The 21699-nt window shown below is 37.2% G+C and overlaps 1 protein-coding gene across 2 annotated transcripts in view; it reads left to right on the top strand.

Annotated features, from left to right (window-relative positions):
• MDN1 (midasin AAA ATPase 1) overlaps positions 1 to 21699 on the top strand; it is a 93536-nt gene that overhangs the window by 18484 nt on the left and 53353 nt on the right. For both annotated transcript variants that reach the window (XM_048937782.1, XM_048937781.1), the window contains exons 12-39: positions 177 to 272; positions 1832 to 1944; positions 2483 to 2631; positions 2723 to 2783; positions 3338 to 3549; positions 4539 to 4642; positions 5643 to 5787; positions 6684 to 6780; positions 7653 to 7766; positions 8424 to 8571; positions 8747 to 8857; positions 9686 to 9837; positions 10291 to 10469; positions 10826 to 11034; positions 11556 to 11702; positions 12484 to 12625; positions 12761 to 12895; positions 12972 to 13110; positions 14021 to 14159; positions 14252 to 14382; positions 14525 to 14669; positions 15742 to 15871; positions 16399 to 16626; positions 17317 to 17511; positions 19004 to 19212; positions 19690 to 19812; positions 20808 to 21005; positions 21097 to 21204. In XM_048937782.1, coding sequence (XP_048793739.1) covers positions 177 to 272; positions 1832 to 1944; positions 2483 to 2631; positions 2723 to 2783; positions 3338 to 3549; positions 4539 to 4642; positions 5643 to 5787; positions 6684 to 6780; positions 7653 to 7766; positions 8424 to 8571; positions 8747 to 8857; positions 9686 to 9837; positions 10291 to 10469; positions 10826 to 11034; positions 11556 to 11702; positions 12484 to 12625; positions 12761 to 12895; positions 12972 to 13110; positions 14021 to 14159; positions 14252 to 14382; positions 14525 to 14669; positions 15742 to 15871; positions 16399 to 16626; positions 17317 to 17511; positions 19004 to 19212; positions 19690 to 19812; positions 20808 to 21005; positions 21097 to 21204 — 4059 coding nt within the window. The remainder of the gene's footprint in view (positions 1 to 176; positions 273 to 1831; positions 1945 to 2482; positions 2632 to 2722; positions 2784 to 3337; positions 3550 to 4538; positions 4643 to 5642; positions 5788 to 6683; positions 6781 to 7652; positions 7767 to 8423; positions 8572 to 8746; positions 8858 to 9685; positions 9838 to 10290; positions 10470 to 10825; positions 11035 to 11555; positions 11703 to 12483; positions 12626 to 12760; positions 12896 to 12971; positions 13111 to 14020; positions 14160 to 14251; positions 14383 to 14524; positions 14670 to 15741; positions 15872 to 16398; positions 16627 to 17316; positions 17512 to 19003; positions 19213 to 19689; positions 19813 to 20807; positions 21006 to 21096; positions 21205 to 21699) is intronic.

The following is a 21699-nucleotide window of genomic DNA, read 5'->3' as shown; positions in this document are numbered from 1 at the left end:
AGTAGAAACCTCTACATTATAGAGTTCAAAACTTCCTATTTCATCCCTTTGAATTCCAGTTAAATAATTGTATTTAATTTGTCTGGGTTGGATTCAGCCTCATATATATTAAGATAGTGCTTCTCATATAATATAAAATTTGTATTGAAAAAGTTGTTTTGTCTTCCTCTTCACAGGCACTGGACTGTTTCACAGCTATGCTGTCCAACCAAGGAAGCAGACTGAAAATGGCAAAAGTTATTGGCAGTAAACTAAATATTTCCAAGAAGAAGGTATACTGAGCTATAATTAATTCAGCATTTATCAGTATTAGTCTATAAATAGATTATTTTTTTTTTAGTAATTAATTTCAATGTACTGTTCTAATGTTTTCCTTTAAGGTTATACCCATCTCTCTGCCCTGCACACAGAGGTAGAGAATTGTTCTTATTTCTTATTAGCTGTTTTGTTTTCAACTGTTTTGTCTCTGAAAGTTTCAGTGAATCTGTTACAGAGCACATTGCAAATCACGTCATGCAAAAGGAGCATGACAGCTGCAACAGTGCAGTTATGTAAGCATATAATACTGTGTAAAGGTTTTTGTTTTGCTTTTGTGCATGGCTCTTCCTCAAGCCCCAGTCATTACAGTGAACTTCAGTTGCTTACGTGAAGAATCTAGAGAGAAACGTGTTCTTCCTTACTACTTAACTGTAATTACTACTGTAATTGTCAATTCCAAAGCTGGAGATACTCCTCTGTAAAGTAGTAGTGTGTGATGTTAGGAGAATTAATCATGCAACACTCTTCCTTTCCCATGGGAGGAAAGGGATGTTGGGTAGGAAGAGGGAAGAAACTCAGTTTATTAAATTTGTTGAAAGGAATGTGACATAATACAGAATAATTAAGAGTAATAAATCAAAAGAAAGCAGATATGAAACCACAGGGCAGTCAGTGTGAGTCTTGATGGGCAGACCCTCCTTGGCTCACCTCCCAAAAAAGTCAAGAGTTTATCCCCAGTCACCCAGAACTGGAAATCTTCTGGAGGCTCCTGGGAAATGCAGTATAACTCAGTGTATCTGCCTCATGGAGGGTCAGAAGTCATGTGAAGCTGCTAGAGAAATCAGGAAATGCAGCTTCAGTGCACTGTGCCTCTGCACCCAGTCAACCTGTTGTATGATGCCATGATATGGAATATTGATAAAGCCAGGACAGCATCCACCCCTTATTCCGTATCAGTACATCATACTTAAATTGTACAACACAAATATACACACATACAAATCATAGCAACAATGATTAGCATTACATGTGTATATACATATGACTGCTTTGTCAGATATTTCTGACCATACAAATTTGGTTGTGAAGAAAATTCTCTTCTGTTACTTCAGCATGGAAAAACTTTCCAGCTGGGGGAACAGTTGGATCCCCATAACTCTTCTGTTTGTTCTTTTCTTCCATTGTTTGATAACAGGAATGTGTTGTCCTCCTGTTCTTGATTACAGAAAGATTTTCCTCATGTTTTTATTCTATCTTTTTTTATTTTGAGGGATTTGTTTTTTGATTTGTTAACTGTTCTCAGTTTAAGTTTGTGTAGTCAAGCTACCATAGAAAACAGAGTAGCATAATGGCGTAAAACTCATTACCGAGTTATTAAATGGGGAGACATTGTTTATGCAGTAGATGAGATCCTTCGGGGTTTTAGGTGATAAATATGTAATAATCCATAAAATATTAAATAAGCTAAGAAAAAAAAATATTTGCACATTGATACTGATAGTGTGGCAAGGATGTTTTCAGCATTATGTTGCATGCAGTGTTGCTATTGGAATTCCTGATGTTCTCTTCACAGGTTGAGTTCTTTTGTGAACTCTTCAAACCAGAAATTTTAGTACGGGAGCAAGAAGTTTCTGTGGGAAGAGTGCATCTCATGAAGAAACAAAGCCTGGCTCTTACTGTAAAAAGGTAGAATACCTTGCAGTTTTGTATTGGAATAGAATATATTGGGAATCACATAATTAAAAAATGCAAATCAAACAATCTCACTCAAATAGAAGAGATGTGACGAGATTTCTCTTGTAATCTGACCTATACTTAGTGCATCTTTAAGACTGTCTGTGTCGTAACTCTGGCTGCCAAAGCATGGAGATTTTCAGATTCTTTCATACAAGAATTTCTTCAGAGCTTTTTGGGATCTGTGGTTGTTGTAATTAGACTTTGATGACTTTTATTTGTGAAGGGAGATCTTTGTAGTACACGACACTAACTGCACTGGTCTGGACCGTCTTTGGGAACCCTGAATTTTTAGGTTATATGTTTAGGAAAGTAAGTATCTTACGTAATGTTTATCAGGATATCATGGAATTAATTTTTTCCAAACCTCTTTTCTAAATCAATAATAATAATCCTGAATTCAACTATTCCTCTAAAAAGTAAGATAGATAAAATTGAAATGAGCTCCTAGATAAGTCTTGGCTTTGAATGACTTCCTTTATTTTGTCAGAACAAAGCAAACTTTTGCTGCCACCCGACCATCTGCAGTACTGATTGAGCAGCTTGCAGTTTGTGTTGTCAAAGGAGAGCCTGTGCTCTTGGTTGGTGAAACAGGAACTGGTAAAACCTCAACTGTTCAGTACCTCGCTCATGTTACAGGTAAATGCAGTGTGGACACCAACTTGTGCAAAGGTTATTTAAGAGACAAAATACAGAAACAGGTTGATGTGCTTTCTGTTTCTTTTCTAAGGACACCATCTGAGGGTTGTCAACATGAACCAACAAAGTGACACCGCAGATCTGCTGGGGGGGTGAGTTGTTGATTACCGTTAGGTGTGTTTTGCACAACAACTTGGCAGTATAAGAACATCCTTCTTGCAAGCATTGCTGTATTGTCAAAGAATTGTTTCAGATGCAGCCCAGTTTCGTGGTTTCCTAAGATATTTATAATACTTGTTTGCATTGCTGAACCCTTGCTTTCCTTGCTGTAGAACACAGGCACTTAACTGAAATGTATGCATGTATATGATGAAGTAATTTAAAAGCAGAACCCAAGGTTGCTTTAAAAACAGCTAAACTATTCAGTATAAGTTCTGATAAAATATGCACTAGGCATATTAATAGTGGCAGAACTGTTTTACTTACTAGTGCCATTTTGTCTTTTTTAAACTGGTTTTATAAAGTAGTTTAGATATGTGCTGGTTGTTTTTTTTCAGTCATTATTTTAGTGGAAAATAAACTTTATAACCTGGCTTCTTCAATGCATAATCTTGTTTCAGTGAATGCTTTTGTTAGTACATGTTTGTTTGTCATAGTCACAAAGGAGCAGGAACTAACAAATAACTCCTCTTTTCCTTCTTTTCAGTTATAAGCCTGTGGATAACAAGTTGATCTGGCTACCTCTGCGCGAGTCTTTTGAAGAACTCTTCTACCAAACATTTTCTAGAAAGAAAAATCAGACGTTCTTGGGCCATATTCAGACCTGCTACAGGCAGAAACGTTGGCATGATCTGCTAAAACTAATGCAACATATTCATAAATCTGCTATTAATAAAGGAGCAAAAGAAAGTCCATCTGGTGAGAATTCAGGCTGTTTTAATGCAGATCATTAGTGGTGAACCGTTACAGACAGTAGACAAGTAGTGGTGAAGTTTTTGTTCAGTGATTGTCTCTTTATTCTGTCCTTTCTTCTAGTTTTGAAAAGCACAATCTCTTGTCTATAGCAAAATATGCAAATACTGTTAGAATAGTCTTTTTTCCCTAACTGATCACTGCTGTCTGCTGTCTATCCATCACTGCTGTCTAACAGTGAAGATTGTCTGAACCATGGTGCCCTTGACTTTTGATCTCTACTCAGTGTGCTTCTTGTTTGCTGTGTTGGTGAACAGTCCTAGTTGTTTATCTGTCATTCTGGCAAATGGATGCCTTCATACTTTCTCTCAGACTTGGAGTCTTAACAAATCTCAACAAGTATCACCTATTTTAAAAGCAGAAAAAGCTTTTAGTAATGACTTTAAAAGCTTTCTAGAAGCTTGTTGATGGCTTGGTTTCACTGCCTGTTATGTGGACTTGACAAGTGCTTTACTTTGATTTATTGTTGCTGTCTGTAAGCAACATTTTTTTCCTCTTTTATACTTGGCATCCATTTTGGGTCAGAAGCAATACTGATAGTTGCCTTTCATGAAGTGGTTTCTGGCCCTAGATCTAATGAGTGAAACAGTAACTTTCTTTCAGAATGGGCCAAGTGAAATTACTTATGAACCTCTTCTCCCTCTTTCTTTTACCTGATTCTTTTGAAGGTACAGTTATAAAATTAAATGTACACAACTAGCAGAAAAGATGAGAATGTAAGATCTACTCAGTGTTTCAAGCAGCTTGATAGCATGATAGATGTGGATGTGGCGTTAAGAATTCGGTGAAGAATTCAGTACATCAGGCTTTGGTTGGACTTGATGATCTTTAAGGTCTTTTCTAACCTAAATGATTCAGTGATTCTATAAAATACTGCTTCTAAACACTTTTGTCCTATTCTATTGCTACGAACATAAATTTTGTTTTCCTTACAGGCTCACCATTGAAGGAGAAGTGGGAGGCATTTGGTCTTAAACTGAATCATGCTCATCAACAGATGAAGATGACAGAAAATGCACTTCTCTTTGCTTTTGTAGAGGTATTTAGAGTTTTACGTTTTGATGCTGGGAAAAATGAGGAGGACTGTTAATGAAACATTGTGATCAGTATTATATAAATAACTTCCTGGCAGGAGTCTTAATGTGAAGTAAAACTTGTAGTGAAGTAGTTTCACAATAGCTATGTGGAACAGTGTGGGGCTATGTGGATCTTCATGGGGCTGGAATTTAGATGGAGGGAGGAGAAGAGTGTTTGGTGGTAGCAAGCTAATTTAATGCTGTGTAAAATAAGGGTTAGGACTGTATGATAAAAGGTTATTGACAGTACGGCATATCATGTTTTCAAATTGATAAGATTACAAAATACATCTTGGCCAATCTGCAGTAGGATATCCTCATGCATAGGGGTTCCACTGAGGTATTTAGTAAGAAAAATGTGTGCTATGTATGTATCTGGAAGAGATTTGTGTGAGGTTTCAAACCCATGGTATTACAGTCTAATGACACTGTTTGCAGTAGGGGAAACTATAGTGTTTTAAGTATAGCTGTACTTTGTCATCCTATTAGTCTGAGTATGCTTTCAAATTTTATAAAATAATCAGTTCTCTTTCCGAAAAGGACTATATGAATAGATGGGGAATGTTTGAATGAGTATAGTTTTATTCAGTAAAGTCTAGTTCACTGAGAAATGTTGTGTTGCTTTTGTCACTGTTTGGATTTCTTTAGATGAACCATCTTATGGGTGTTGTCAGTGAATCTTTTGCACCACAGTGATGAGTGTTGCTGACAGGCAACACAGTAAAAAAGAAAGCCTAGTTCTGTTATAAAGGAGCAGATCTAAATGGTGAAAATTGTTTGGCTTTTGTGACTTAGAAAATAATTGCTGTTGTTGAGGGAGATTAGTAAAACCGCAGTGGCTGTAAAAAGATCTGGGACTGCCTTTTTGTCTAATGAACCCATAGACTGAAATACAAGTATTTCCTATATGCAGGTGATACATCACTGCTGGTGATGTGAGTAACAGATTGATCTTATTTTTAGGGTACTCTGGCACAAGCAGTAAAAAAAGGAGAGTGGATTTTATTGGATGAGATTAACTTGGCTGCAGCAGAGACATTAGAGTGTCTGAGTGGTTTATTGGAAGGATCATCTGGTTCGCTGGTATTACTGGACAGAGGAGACACAGGTACTGTTTCTGTGCTTTACGCTGTGTTTTTCTGTCCAATCTTTGAATTCCCAATCCTAAATAAATAACAAACATTTACCATTATAGTGAATCTGTGCAGGGGAGAATGTGTTCTTTCTATACTTCACATTTGTATGCAAGAAGTGGGAGTTTAATTCACTGCATCCCAGGAGACTTCAGATAACATATTGTTGTAGCTTTTGCCTATTTGGACTCCACAAGGAATAGGACTCTAGTGCTTATGTTAAGCATTACAGTCTCTGAAGAGTATTTTAGCAAATGATGCAAAGTCGCTAACCATCTCTCTTGTGCAGACCACACTCCAGCCATTCACGGAGCAACAGCCTCCTTGGAAGACAAAAATCCTCACCCCCTTCTTCCTCTGCTGCATTTCATATTGCTTGGCATGATGTATTTTTAGCAGAACGTGCCTTTGACCTACTTGGGTCACAGCCAGACCCCAGTGCAGATCTAAAGGTGAACAATAAAATTGCTGAATATTATTTTCTAGGCTTACAGCTGGAGACAAATGTTGCATGAGCTCCCTAAGCTGTGTTTTCTTCCAGGCTGAGGAAACTCTTCCCATTGTTATGAAAGAGACAAAAGGAGTTTCATATTGAGGGATTATATGATTTATGAAATGTTGGTGCTGTTGAGATATCCTGTTGTGCACAAATCAGAGATTTCATTTGCTTATGACTGTTGTGTAAAGATGTGGGTATATTTCTACTAAGTTATATGGGGTTGTTCTCTGAAGACTTATCACCCTGGCATTTGAAGAAGATGTAGTAGTGCAGTAGTAGAAAACTGGCTAAGAAGAAGTCTACCATATTTAATGTAATAAATGTCCTGGGTTTAGCACTAACCCTTTGTTTCATGTTTCTGTTCTTCTTTAGAACCTCTAGTGCGTCATCCTGATTTTCGCTTGTTTGCATGCATGAATCCAGCGACAGACGTTGGAAAGCGAAATCTTCCTCCAGGAATACGGAACAGGTAGGAAAAAAAAGAACTCTCTAAAAAAATTCTTAAACTTCGATGAAAACAACAACTTTTAACTATCTTGGTGAAATGATTCAGCAAAGAATGCCGCATTGGAAGCCTGAGAATGTAAGTGTGAATTCTAGCTTCATGTGACAGATGAATTCCACATCACAGTGAGAATTTTTGTATGAAATAGTGTCATGAAAATACTGTGAAGTTGCCAAGGATGAACAAGGGGTTTAGCAATAATAGAGTGCTGTCACTGGGAACAAGGTAATAATAATTCTTTACAATTAAATTGTCAATGCCTAGGAGTGCTATTACAGCTTATGTTCCTGATGGGGATTGTAAAGGGAAATGCTTCATGCTTTCTTATTCTTGGTAACTCAGAACTGTTGATGATCCTTGCAAAAAGATACATATTCAGATTTGTTCACTCAGTAAAAAGGAGGACTACATGGTAGAACAAGCATGTATTTGAAATACTGGATTTAAGGTACGGCCAGGAAAATTGGAGATGTGGCAAATTCATTCCTTAATAATACCTGCTCCTGAGCGTATGGATCTTCTTGTATGTGATCTATTTTCTCCAATAGCTGCACATGCAACCCCTTAACAGATTCATATTGTGTAAAAGTGTATATATGCACTTACTGTGTATAAATAGTCATTTGCAGTTAATTTTGATGTACTGCTACTGGCTCCCTGATTTAGTAGTGAGAGGGGAGAAGGAAGAGTGTGGTGCAGAAGAAAGAATATTTCAGTTTCAGCGTAACTCGTTAAGTTTAAATGATTTTATATTTGCAGTTGTCAAAAATGAAATTTTGTGTTTTTTCTATTATTGTAAGATGTCTAAATGTTATGAATTGATTTGACTCATACAGGTTTACAGAACTTTATGTAGAAGAATTGAGAAATGAAGGAGATTTGCAAATTCTTATAATGGATTACCTGAGAGGCTTGAATGTGAGCAAAAATACAGTGCAAGGAATTGTGAAGTAAGTTGTTTGTGATTTCTTGGAATCTTTACTAAAATAAGGCACAAAAAGGAAACATACAACTAATCTATGGTTAGAATGGTTTAGGAAACACAGAAATGCCCCGTACACAGCAACTGCCACAGAAACAGAGTTTGGTAGATATAACTTTATTAATTCTGTACTCATGGGGAGGAGATTCACTTCTTCTTACTAAGAAAGGTTTTCTTGGTGACATCAGTTAAAAAAGCACTTTTGTTGCAACCCTCTTTCCCATCTTAGTGATGAAAAGGTTTCTGTAGATCATACCAATGAAAACCTTGTGTTTTTTAACAAGTAACCATTCTTTTCTGTAGAATAAAGTATATAATCTTGTTCTACTAACCTGAAGAACTATTAAATGCTTAAGATACTTGTTCAAACTTACTTTCTGTGTGCCGAGCTCTCAAAAAAATGGTTCTGAAATACTGTGTTGCTTTGTTTCACTGGCTATACAGATGGCAGAGTTTGGCATGGCATTCTCAGCTTACAGCTTCTGAAAAAACTTGACAGTTGAAGATAAGCTTAAGTTTGTACTTTAATTCCTCAAAGGAATGTTCTGATCAGAAACAACGCTGTATAACTGGAACTGTTTTCACCTTTTTTTTTTTTTTTTTCTTTTTTTTTTTTTTTTTCCAGCTTTTATTTAGCTGTGAGGAAGGAAGCCGAAACGAAGCTGGTAGATGGAACTGGCCACAGACCTCATTACAGTCTCCGTACACTTTGCAGGGCACTGAGATTTGCAGCATCTAATCCGTGTAGCAGCATACAGCGCTCACTGTATGAGGTGATTACCTGCACTGAGGTTTATTTTGGTTTGTGTATTCACCACAGAGTAAAGGAAAATCCTCTCTTCTGGGTGCAGTATTGAAGACAAATGATTCTTTAGTTCTGATGCATTCTGTTTGTTTGTTCTCCTAATGGTTTATCACTTAATTGCTAACAATAACTTTTCTTCTTAGGGCTTCTGTTTGAGCTTTCTAACACAGCTCGACAGAGTTTCTCACCCAGTGGTTCAAAAGCTAATTTGCCAGCATATAGTCTCTGGCAACATCAAAAGCCTTCTCAAGCAGGTATGTAAAAATCCTACTTTTAAGCTGGTGAGTAATCAGAGTAGAATTTATTTTGCATTACTTTCTCTGCCTTTTTTCTCCTACGTTTCCTACATGCAGTCTTGCAGTCATGTGTTTTGTGTGTGTGTGTGTGTGTGTGTGTGTGTGTGCAAAAAACCTAAAACTTTTTAAAAATTCAATTCCTTAATAATTTTTGTTTCTATACAAAATACCTGTATGTTAGATGGTTTATTTGTAAATACAAAAATATGGAAGACTGGATGATTATAGTATCGTGGAGTGTAGGCAGCTTAATATAGTGACTCCAATAGTAAAACTTCACAGGCTTTTGAGGAATTTTCACAGATTCTTTTGTTTTTAGATCCTAAGCAAGCATCTTTGCTTTTTCTCTGATGAGAAAAGAGAAATCTCACTAATTCAGGGAGCCCAAGATGAGTTTGTGTGGACAATGGACAACTGGGATAGGGGAAGCCAGTTGTAAGATACGCGCATTTGTTTAAGAATAAAAATCTTAATGTCAGAAAATATGAATATAAAAAGCTAAAAGCCAGTTTGCCATTTGAAAGTGTATTTTGAAATTCAGTGCTACGAGAATGTCTTTAGAAACTGCTGTCTTTGTAGTGCAAAGGTTCCTGCTTCATGACCTTGCAATAATCTGCTCAGGCTTTTCATTCTGTGACAAGGGGATGGTGCTTATTGCAGGAGTGCTCAGGGAGCAATATAAAATGACTTATTTTAGAATACGTTACAGTAGTATAACACTAGTTGTCTTCATTAGCAAATTAAAACTCATTTTTATGATCTTTTACTTCTGTCATGTCTCCTCAGCAAATACCAAAACCCCAAGGAGGAAGATTTATACACATAGAAGGATACTGGATTTCTGCTGGGGATAAGGAACCTACTGTAGATGAGACTTACGTGCTAACCCCTTCAGTTAAGCTTAATCTGAAAGATATTGTCAGAGTTGTGTCTGCAGGGTATGTCTTTTTTTTCTGTTAGTAAACTCGGTTAAAGTTGCTTATTTATTGTGTCCATCTAGTCTACATTATTTAGCATGAAAAATATCCAGTTTACTTCTATTTTATAGTTAACTTTTCATTGTACAGTGTCTTGAGTTTCTATTTCTTTCTCATCTGAAGCTATCTAACTGCTATACTGAGTTTTATGTCAGTGATCATCTAGAAATTTTGCAGTTAGAGTATCCAGCTTATTTCACGCTTCCATATAGTAACTTCACAGCTAGCAGCTAGCATTTGTGGGTAAAGTTCCTCATGTGAACCCTTTAGTGTATCGTCTTTAATTCAAAATTAGTTAAATAGTGATGTTTTGGTAATAAAGAATCTGTGGAAGATTCAAGTGATGCTGGTATCTTGTATATGAGGAAGATGTGACTCGTGCTTCTAAACCACTGTGTTGGTTGTCCCTCTTAGGACTCACCCAGTACTGATTCAAGGAGAAACCTCTGTTGGTAAAACCAGTTTAATTCGCTGGTTGGCTGCTGCTACTGGGAACCACTGTGTAAGGATCAACAACCACGAGCATACTGACATCCAGGAATATATTGGCTGTTATACATCAGATGCCTCTGGGAAGTTGGTATTTAAGGAAGGTGGGTCAGCATACTGCATTTACTTCACATTCCTGTGTTCCTTTCCTCGTTCTTTCTCTTTTGCCTAACTTGTCTCCTTTATTGCAATGGAGAGATAACCTTCTATAAAGGTAGTATGTACCTATTGATAGTTAATTATGCAAATTACAGTAAATTCTTAAGAGTTTATGTGTCTCATTGCTATTCTACTTCTTGTCCTTTTGTACATAAAGAATTCAGTAGTTTAAGCTGTTGCTTCCATGTCTGAATTAGCTTTTACACTGAGTGAAAACTGATTACTGAAAGTATCTAAATGCATTCTCTGTTAGATTTAATTTGTTAAATTTTTAACTAGAACTCTTTCTGTTCCCTCCAAGGCATCCTCATAGATGCAATGAGAAAGGGTTACTGGATTGTTCTAGATGAACTGAACTTGGCTCCCACTGATGTTCTGGAGGCTCTCAATCGATTGCTGGATGATAACAGGGAGCTGTTCATTACTGAGACTCAGGAAGTTGTCAGAGCTCACCCTCACTTCATGCTCTTTGCTACACAGAATCCTCCAGGACTCTATGGTGGCAGGAAGGTCTGTATAATCTCTTATTTTGTGTAACTATGACTCTAGAGAGTGAATCCCTATTGTACATAGAAGTGTGATGTGAAAACCTACTGATGCGTAGTACGAAATTAATATGAAACTCTAAGGAGGTAGGAGGTAGAAGATTGATCTGGAATGACTGTAAGTACAACTGGATTCCTGTTTAGGTTAGATACAGATATCAAAGCTCTAATTAATTTTGAATAGTTGAAATTTAAGTGCTATACTGAACTGGAGTTGACATATGCTATAATTGATGCAGTATTCCTTGTTCAAGAGCACTGGAGAAGAGATTTGACTTAAATAATTTATGTATGTTTCAAAGCTCTTGTCCTCATCTATGCCATCTGTTACACTTTCTTCTACATCTATGTGTATGTGTTTATTTGTTTACAATGAGACTAGTTATATTTCCTTAGGATGTGTAGGAAAAGACTTATAACATAAGGAAAAGCTCAAAAAAAAAAAAAAGGAAAAGCTCAAAGCAATAGCATGTTCTTGTATTTTAGGTTTTGTCCAGAGCCTTCAGAAATCGTTTTGTAGAACTGCATTTTGATGAACTGCCAAGCACTGAACTGGAAACCATCCTGCACAAACGATGCAGTTTGCCACCTTCTTATTGCAGCAAGCTTGTTAAAGTCATGTTAGACCTGCAAGTATGAGAGTCTTTCTTCTTTTTGTAGAAGATTGCAATGCTAAGTAATAGAAATTCATTTTGGGGGGCGGTGTGTTGTGAACTGATTTATATAGAATGCAGTTAAATGAAGAAAATCCACAGTGAAGTACTTAATTCAGTGGTTAGGATGGAGAATAGGGAAGATGATGTCAGATTTGGAAGAAGGCCAGCAGCAGCAACAGCAGCAAAATTAATAACTGAAGGCCTTGTGTTTTAGTGTGTAAAACCATTTCTTGGCCTGAATGGGAAGTGTAATAATAGATTTGTAGCAGCATTTGGGCCATGCCAAATTTGGTACTATTTTTGAGCAATAGTTTTGACTGTGTTCTGGTACACCTATGTGTTTAACAGACACTTAACACTTAGTAAATACCTAAAACTATCTTGTATTGTAAAGCAATTGCAGTAGTATAAACCGAATCGCACTCTTTCTATCGCTTTCTTATACTGAATATCTTAGTTTATTTTGCTGCACTAAAGTAAAACTTAAAAATTATTAGCATTCCTTTTGGTGTAGAACCTCCTTCCTTGTTTGGATTTTGCTTTATTCCAGGTACCTATCTTCTTACTATTTTTACTTACAGTATTTTGCTTCTGGGAACCCATCAAATTTGTTTACATACAGGTACTCTGGGACTTGTGACAATGCTGGACACTTCCCCCCCCCCCCCCTACAATTCATTTGAACGAATGTCATATTAACCCTGTGTAAAAAAATTCAGACTCATCAGAAAATGACTCACATCTTGTTCTTATGCCAGTCTTACCGCAGAGGTTCAACAGTTTTTGCTGGAAAGCATGGGTTCATTACTTTGCGGGATCTGTTTCGTTGGGCTGAAAGGTATAGATTGGCAGAACAGCTGGAGAAGGATTATGACTGGCTTCAGCACTTAGCAAATGATGGTAAGCCATGCTGCTTTTCTTCAGTTGTTTTGAAGTGCCTCTGGGGAATTGCATTGTAACCCCAATAATTAGGTATAAGCTTTTATTTCTAGTTAACTAGATAGTAATTGATTTTTCTCTTCCTCTGTTTCACAGGCTTTATGCTTCTGGCAGGAAGAGTGAGGAAACAGGAGGAGGTGGATGTTATACAGAGAGTCATTGAAAAGCATTTCAAAAAACGTGTGTATCCTGAGTCTCTCTTCTCAGAGGAAAGTGTCAAAAAGCTCCTGGGTGAGTTTCTTAGAAAAAAAGTGTTTGTAATTCTCTAGTTGTGACTGAGGCTGACCGATTAATTTTTGTTGTGCAGCTAAATCCTCCACACAGACATCAGTGATGGGCAGAGATTTTAAACATATTGTCTGGACTCAAGGCATGAGGAGACTTGCAGTTTTGGTGGGAAGAGCCCTGGAGTTTGGTGAACCTGTACTGTTGGTGGGAGAGACTGGGTATGATACTGTTTGTTTGTAGTATTGCAACAGCCATAGAGTTGAATGCACAAAGATTGGCCAGGTTTCAGTGCTTTTTTTGGTCCTGGGCATTGAAGTCTCTGTCATGGCATGACTCGCAACTGTTGTTTTTTCACAATTCCATTTTGAGAGGAGATAATCGTATCTCTTTCAGCTCAAGTCTTTAATAAGATTGTATTGTATATGACTTCATAGAAATTACATAGGAAATAGTAAAACTGAAATTCCATTTCCATTTTTCACAAGTTGCCCTCTAGAATCTTAATGTGTCTCACTGGGAAGCCACTTTGAGAAGTTGTGTCAGTTTGCTGTTTGAGAGCGTGTTTGTATTTTAAGGGCTTGACAGACTGTATGTGAGATACTACCTTTTTTTCCCCACTTCTATGTGCTAAGAAGGAGATAATGGAAATAGATACTGTCTGCTTTTGAATTTGTTACAAATTTGGAGAGCAGATTTTTGTGGAAGAGAAAGGAAGAAATACACAAGAGAGAAGTAATGTTTTTCACAAAATGGGAGCTCCAGGTCCTCAGCAGTTTATTTCCTCAGACTTAGGTGTGGTTAAGATATGTAGCATTTTCTGTTCCAGTTAACTGACATATTAAGTTAGTTTGCTGACTGCAGGGCAGGCTGAAATGAATTTGTTTTTCAGCCTGTAGAAATCTATCAGCACAGATAATAAATTAAATTTTAACTAAAGGCATCTTATGCAGGTCAGCAGCAGTTGTGACAAAAATGGCTTCACATTGCATATCTTTTAGTTAAAGGAAAGGAGAAGCAGGAAATTTGCATTCTGAGCCTTTGTATCATAGATATTCAATGAAAGTGTGAATCCTGTCCAAAGCAAGCTGGTTTTCATTCTCACTTTTTCAACTATATGGCTTTTTGCAGGTGTGGTAAAACTACCATTTGCCAAATGTTTGCAGCATTAACAAATCAAAAGCTATATTCAGTGAACTGCCATTTGCATATGGAGACTTCAGACTTCCTAGGAGGACTGCGACCAATCAGACAGAGATCAAGTGACCAGGTTTGCGTGATATTGGTAGTAGCTGGTGGAAACAAATGGAAACAAAAAATAACTGTTATTAATGACGTTTCATTTCCTTTTCCATTTCTTAGGAGGAATATGATGGTTCTCGACTCTTTGAGTGGTGTGATGGACCTCTTGTTTTAGCAATGAAAGAGGAGGGTTTTTTCCTCCTTGATGAGATTTCTCTAGCTGATGATTCTGTTCTAGAGAGACTTAACAGGTATGTCTTAGAAGTGTTTAATATTCGGTATCTTCAGATAGACATCGTACAAACATGAGCAGGGTAAATCTAGTTTTTTAGGACCTCTGTTTCTTGGCCTAATTTTAAATTAACTGATTTTTTTTTTTTCCTAACCCTATAGTGTGCTTGAAGCTGAGAAGACATTGGTTCTTGCTGAAAAAGGTGGTCAAGATGATGAGGATAATGAAGTAGAACTGTTGGTTGCAGGGAAGAAATTTCGTATCCTTGCGACTATGAACCCAGGAGGTGACTTTGGGAAGAAAGAGGTAAATATCAAAGTCAACTGGAAGTATAACATACTTCTGGTTATATTAACTGTTTCATGATTAGAAGTGCAATGCAAAAATGCATCAACTGATTCTGGCATTCAGTCTTTCTGGTTGGAGCCTGCCACACTGCTCTAAAGGATGATTAGGATACACCTGTTCTCCATCACTTCTGTGTACTCTCATTTTGACAGTACTGTGTCAATGCTGAGCAGAATGTCGAAGAAAACTTAGAAGCTCTAAATACAGTAGGTAGGCTTGGTTATCAGAATATTTTGGGTATGTGAAATGTGGTTCATGAAACAAGAGAATTCAGCTCTAGCACGAAGCTACCGTAGTGCAAAACTGAATCGCAGATTATTCTCCTTAAGACTTTTCAGAAAGTGACAACTAGAAGTTACCTTTTCATTCTTACTGAATATGTTACATTTCCAAATATGTTTCTCATTAAGTGGAAAAAAATCTGTTTTTGAAGTTGTTTAAAAGCAAGTTAAAAGCCAGTTAAAAAAAAAAAAAATGCTTTGAAGTGATATTGAGGCGAAGAAAGGAGCTCTCTTAATGCCATTCCATTAAGGTGGTTTCTACAGTACAAAAAAAATTGCTGTAAACCAAATTCTTAATGGGAATTTCTTTCTGCGTTGCATTTGCACTAATTAATTTTGTTTTGTTAATTCAGCCAGGGTTAAGAAAAGAGCTGTGGGAAGGTGTGTTGTAATTGAAGCAATTTCCATGTGGTAGTTTGTTTCTATATGCCATTGCATACATTGCCATTGCTTGATACATGATGTCCTGGAATGAAATGGAGTTTTGGTGCTTGCAAACCAGCTTTGTTTCTTTCTATATTCTTTTGAATTTTCTCTTTTGCCAGCTGTTTCCTTCATTGGTGCCACTACTAGGAATGTTAAAATTCAGTGCTCTCAAAACTGTTAAAAAGTAGCACTATCAAAATTAGAATTGAGGCTGTAGACTGCTCACTCTGTTGTTTTCAAGTACTGTGGCTGCAAGGCTATCATGCAGCCTCATGTAATGTGCTATGTAAAATGAATTCCTATGTAGTCCTGCTTGTTTGCAGCTTTCTCCCGCGTTGCGCAACAGATTTACAGAGATATGGTGTCCACAAAGCAATGGCCGTGATGACTTGATACAGATTGTGAAACATAATCTTCACCCAGGATTGTCTCTGGGTGGAATAAACCGTCAAGGTGGGTATTTTTCTGTGTGTCCAATTATACAAGCATTATTAAGAAAATGAGGTATACTGCTAAACTTTCCTCAAAATTTACATCAATGTGTACCTTGTTATTGAAAATGTGTTTGTCTTTGGGGACAGTTCAGAAATACTTTAGACTTTGTTCTTCATTCATGGTGTGTGCTCTTTGATTAGCCAGAGGCAAAATCAGGGCAGATAACTGAATTATCCATAGCTCCTCAGTGCCCAATCTTAGCTCTAGTGTAAGTTATTGAAAGAACTGTCATTCTGTTTTCTGCCAGCACTTTGCTGTTAACATTAATAGTTTGATTTTGTCTTGCTACTTGAATTTAAAAGGATGTGTAACACAGCACAGGCCTGGATTTATTCTTCAGTTGTCATGCTTATTAGGGCATAGAATACCCATCTGTGTTCGTGTGTTATGGCTGCGTGTACATTAAAATTATGCTGCTTATATAACAATATACCATATTTGACCAATAACGTCTTTTTGATAGCTAATTTTTGACTTTTTTTCAGGAGCAGACATAGCAGAGCTCATGATGGACTTTGTTGAATGGCTGACTAATCAAGAGTTCGGTCGCCAGTGCATTCTCAGTGTGCGAGACATCTTATCATGGGTTCATTTTATGAATGTCATGGTAGAGGAGTCCAATTCTGCCAAGGAACATAGGCATCTTTATGTTTCTCCAGTGATGTCTTTCGTCCATGCTGCGTGTTTGGTGTACATTGATGGAATCGGATCAGGTTTGTCTTCAGTGTTCACTTTGTAGTGGAAAAATAGAAATAGTTGATATATTTGAACAGAATGCTGACAAAATGCTTTGAGGCAGTAGGGAACTCTAACGGGAGAAGTTTTCATTTCTATTTGACAATATTTTATTATTTGTGTTTTTTTAACATATTAGAATAATACAACAAGCCTAAGTAAGTTGCAGGCAGTAAAAATAACATTGCAAAGGCAAGCACAGAAATTGAGAAAGCTTGTGTTTTTTATCAAGTCTTCTAAGCTGATGTATTGTGATGTGGTATTTAATTATATGACTTTGTATTACTGTCTTCCTCCTAAACCAGAGGCTAGCCAGTATCATATGCATAGTTCGGAATGCATGTCTGTCTCTTTGGAGACTGGCCGAGAGAGATGGGGAGAGTAGGGAGAAATTGAAAAGCCAGAAGAAGTGCAGGTAAGGAAGGCTTGGAAAACTGGTCAGGATGACAGTGATGGTAGCAGAAAGGCTTTGGGAAATATGTCCTTAAGTTCTGTTGGTCAGAGAGCAGTTTATTTATGTTAAATAGCTGTGGAAATGCAGGCATGTAAAAGAACTTACACCTGAACAGACTACTGCACAAAACTGGCATCTGTGAAAGAGCACTGTCTCCTTGTCATTAGATGAATGTGCCTAGGTATGGATGTGAAGTACACTTTCCTGATTACAGGTACAACATCCTGCTCAGCTGATATGGCTTTACTAGCTCGTGAAAAATGCCTAACGTTCCTATGTGAGAAAATGAGTCAATTCCTTGAACTGACTGATTATCAGAAGAATGAGCTGAAGATCTATGACAGAACGAAGAAGGAGTTCGTGTGGATGGACAACTTTATGGGAATCCAACCATTTTTTATTCCAAGAGGCAAGAGACTGTGGGAGTGGGTGGACATTTGTTCTGTGTTTTTGCTCCCATTAGTTCTGTTACTCAATAGATTTGGTGAGGCACTGGAACAGGTTGCCCAAAGAGTTGGTGGATGACCTGTCTTTGGAGACATCTAACATCAGGCTGCACCAGACTGTGGGTAACCTGATCTAGCTGTGGGGTGTTCCTTGTTCATTTCAGGGGAGTCGAACTAGATGACCTTTAAGGGTCCTTTCCAACTCGAACAATTCTGTGATTCTCACTAGAATATCTGAAGAGTTGCAGACCAATTAGTAATTTGTTGTGAAGTTTAGAAAAGCAACTTTCCTAGCTCCAGTTGTGGTAGTGGCAATTTGGAAATATTTGTTTCTGTGGTTTTCTGTCACTTTACATGATATGGAGAACATCCACTAAGTTCAGCCTAAAGCTACAAGTCATCCTGGCCCTTCTGTAAAGCCTCAGAGGCAATGGTCCTAGGTACAATCTTCAGAAGGAATAATGTCCTGCCTTGTTATATTGTCTTGAAGACTTCCTATGACTTTTGCATAGTTGCAAAGTCTCTGCATTTCAGTTCCTCATTTGCTAAGTTAATACAAATGATTCTATCCAAATACTGCTTTCCACCCCTAAAATGTCCCTAAAGTAAGTGAGGGGACCAAAAAGTGGCAGAGGTTCAACTGTGAACTTTCTAGTTCATCTGGCTGATTCCTAGCAATACTGAACTATGTAGAGTATATTCCTGATTCTGTGTCTGTCATTCATCTTTGAGCATTTTGTTATTATGGATTGTGTTAGTCATATATAAAATTGTACAAGATAGTGGCATTTGTACATTCTTTAGTTTCCTTCTGGATTACTAAGGATCGCAGGAGGAAGGATCTCTTTCATACTAAAAAAAACTGTCAAGATCTGTAAGATAAAATGCTGATTGATACCATGTATTAATACCTAAGCAATGCTGTTGTTGCAGAATTTGGGGAGTGATGTTCCAATGAGTTATACTGGTTGGAATTTGGCAGCTCAGAGGCTCGGTACTCTCTCCTAATCATATGTCCTAATAATAATAAAGAAAGTATGTGCTTAGCACGTTTTAATTTAAGAACTTTTCTTTCACAGGGCATTGTATATTGAGCAGATTAGCATGTTGCTCTATAACATGTTGGAATTGTATCCTTCAGTGCCAAATTTTCCAAAGCTGTTTTTGATTTTAGATCCGCAGAGAAATTGATGAAGTTTAATTGCAAAATATGCCATATTCATTTGCTTTTTGGAACGTACCACATAAATGAGAATATAGGGGCTGAGTCACAGCTTTGGGTCTAATAGAATGCCTAAGTGCCTGATCTCTGAGAAAGGGAGACAAGCTTTATCTCTGCTGCTTGCTGTGATGAGATCAGCAGTTAACAGGCAGATTGGTCTCATTCAGAAGCACTCTGTCAACAGCTCCAGTGTAAACATTCTGGTTTAATCCTTTTCTTTTCCTTTGTTTTAGGCCCTGTTCTTCAAAGGAACAGTGTTACGGATTATGCTCTAAATGCTGGGACTACAGCAGTGAATGCTCAAAGGCTGTTGAGAGCCCTACAGCTTAACAAACCTATTTTGTTGGAAGGGTCACCAGGTGTGGGCAAGACCAGTCTAGTTGCTGCCCTGGCAAAAGCCTCAGGAAACTGTCTTGTTCGAATCAACCTGTCTGAGCAAACGGTAGAATAAAAAGCTGTCTTTGTAACTTATTTTTTATAGTAGGGGAAGTTTTGTTTAACTTAGAGAACAGTTCTTTTCAGATGAGGCACTGAGTCTGAAATGGCAGTATTTCCTTCTTCAAAAGGTTAGGTGGGAAGGGGAAGCAAGAAAGAACAGTGAAATTAATTGAGTGAATGCTAATTCTAGATTGTGTTCCTTTCAAATGGAGGCATGCAACTTTGTTTGCTGTGTTTTGCTTGACTTTTGCAAAGATACTTGAAAGCACCTTTAGGGCTTTTTATTTTTCCTTTTTTTTGTTATTGCTTTGTTCTTTTGTTCCAGTTCATTTTGTTTTTGTTAAATACAATAGCTTTCAGCATCTTGCAGTTACTAATCTGTTATTAGTTTTTTCTCACATTTAATGAGTGTTTAAAGAGGAGGTGAAGCTGACTGAACCTCTGTAATATATATTTTTTTTGCTGTTCTTTATTTTCAAAGGATGTGACAGACTTGTTTGGGACAGACTTGCCTGTTGAGGGTGGTAGGGGAGGAGAATTTGCCTGGCGTGATGGACCACTATTAGCTGCATTAAAGGCTGGACACTGGATTGTGTTAGATGAGGTAAGTTTTGAGTACAAATAAAGTATTCGGGAAGAGCAGACATGATGATTTTTGGCATGTGGCATATATTTTGGCATGTAGGATCTTCAGAAACCTACGAGGTTTAGTGACTGACAGATTTTTTGCTCAATTGCAGTCATTTTCTTTTTGTGCACAGTTGAGGATGTTCTCTCCACTTAGATTAAACTCCCTCTAAGAGTCTCTCTATCCATTGGATAGAGGAAGTGTAAAAGATCAGCTCTGACCTAGAGTAGGCAAGATGAGGATTGTGTCTTAACCTAACTCACTGCAGAAAACCAAGGTTTTTACTTTTTTTTTTGAGGGAGGAAAGTGTCAACACAAATTTTGGGACACGTGCTCTCTTATGGTTCTATTTCATTGAAATAAAAGGCCTTTTGTGGGATTAATAGACTGTAGTGGCTACTGATGGAGATCAAGAAAGGATTCATTTTACCAGTATAAAGTGTGTTGTTGCCATAGGTTTCTTTGTATACCAAATAACAAGCACTTTCTAACATAGACATACACAGAGCTCACATCTTTTTGAAAGTATGAGTTCTAATTATTGACAAGAGCAAAATCATACTTTTTCTTTGCATGCCTTCTTTTCTTGTTGCAAAGAATGCCACCTTAGTTAACCTTAAAATTTAAGTATCCCAGACAGTCAGAATGAGAGAAAGAGAGACTTCGGGTGTCAGAAATCTTTCTTCTGAACTTACATTCATATTCCTTGAAAATACAAATCTTATGATGGGGATTTGTTTTGTTGTCATCATGAATATCTAATCACAGTAATAATAACAAATGTAAATAAGATAAAGTTTTACTTGTAAGTTGCTGCAGTGTAATAATAGTCTAGCTGGAGGTAATAACATAGTGTAACACTGGAACAGCAAGGAAATTGAATTTATCTTCAGTGTATTGCATGCAGTTAAGTAGGTCACACAAATGTGTTTTGTGGAGCATTAATATCGTATCCTTATTTCTTTCCTCAGTTGAATCTGGCTTCTCAGTCTGTATTAGAGGGGCTAAATGCATGCTTCGACCACAGAGCAGAGATTTACGTTCCTGAATTGGGAATGAATTTTCACGTGCAACATACAAAGACCAAGATTTTTGGATGCCAGAATCCATACAAACAAGGAGGTGGAAGAAAGGGTCTGCCCAGGTCCTTTCTTAATAGATTTACACAGGCAAGCATATTTATTTGCTGTAAACTATGTCATGATCCTTTCTTGTAGTTGTATGGCTACATCAACACACTGCATGTTCTTTATTATATAGGTGTATGTTGATCCACTGTCAGCAGCAGATATGGAGTTTATTGGGAACACACTGTTTCCTGCCATCGACAAGAGTATTATTTCTAAAATGGTTGCTTTCAATAACAAGGTAAGTAGATATTTTGTTTGTGCAGAAGTAGGTATCTCTGTAGGGAAGGGTGGAAAGAGTGTGGATGAAAGAAAAATGGAAACATATGCAGAGGAAAGTGAAGAACACCAGTAAATACCATGTGAATTCTTTTAGCATTATAGTCAGACACGTGATAGCTTGTATGGGGAATGAGGAAGCATTTATTTTTCACAGAAGATAAAATATGTATATATTACTAATAATATGCATGATATTAAATGTTTTTAAAATATTTTGAGATTTTAAAAGTAATTATGGTTTGATATCTTGATGAAGTAAGCTGAGAAGGAAGGTTTTCTGCACACATGGGTTACTCTTAAAGCGCAAACAAAATGAGCTGTATCTTCAATAAGAACTACAATGTATACTCATTTCTAATTTGAATTTCTAATCTGGTTTTTATTATGTGCTGCTATTTGAGTGGTAGGATCAAGTGAAAGTAGCTCTTGACCTTCTCAGAAGTAGCAGCTTTGA

Source organism: Lagopus muta, chromosome 2, assembly GCF_023343835.1.
Source record: "Lagopus muta isolate bLagMut1 chromosome 2, bLagMut1 primary, whole genome shotgun sequence".
NCBI classification, from domain to species: domain Eukaryota; kingdom Metazoa; phylum Chordata; class Aves; order Galliformes; family Phasianidae; genus Lagopus; species Lagopus muta.
This window is presented reverse-complemented; position numbering and strand designations above follow the sequence as displayed.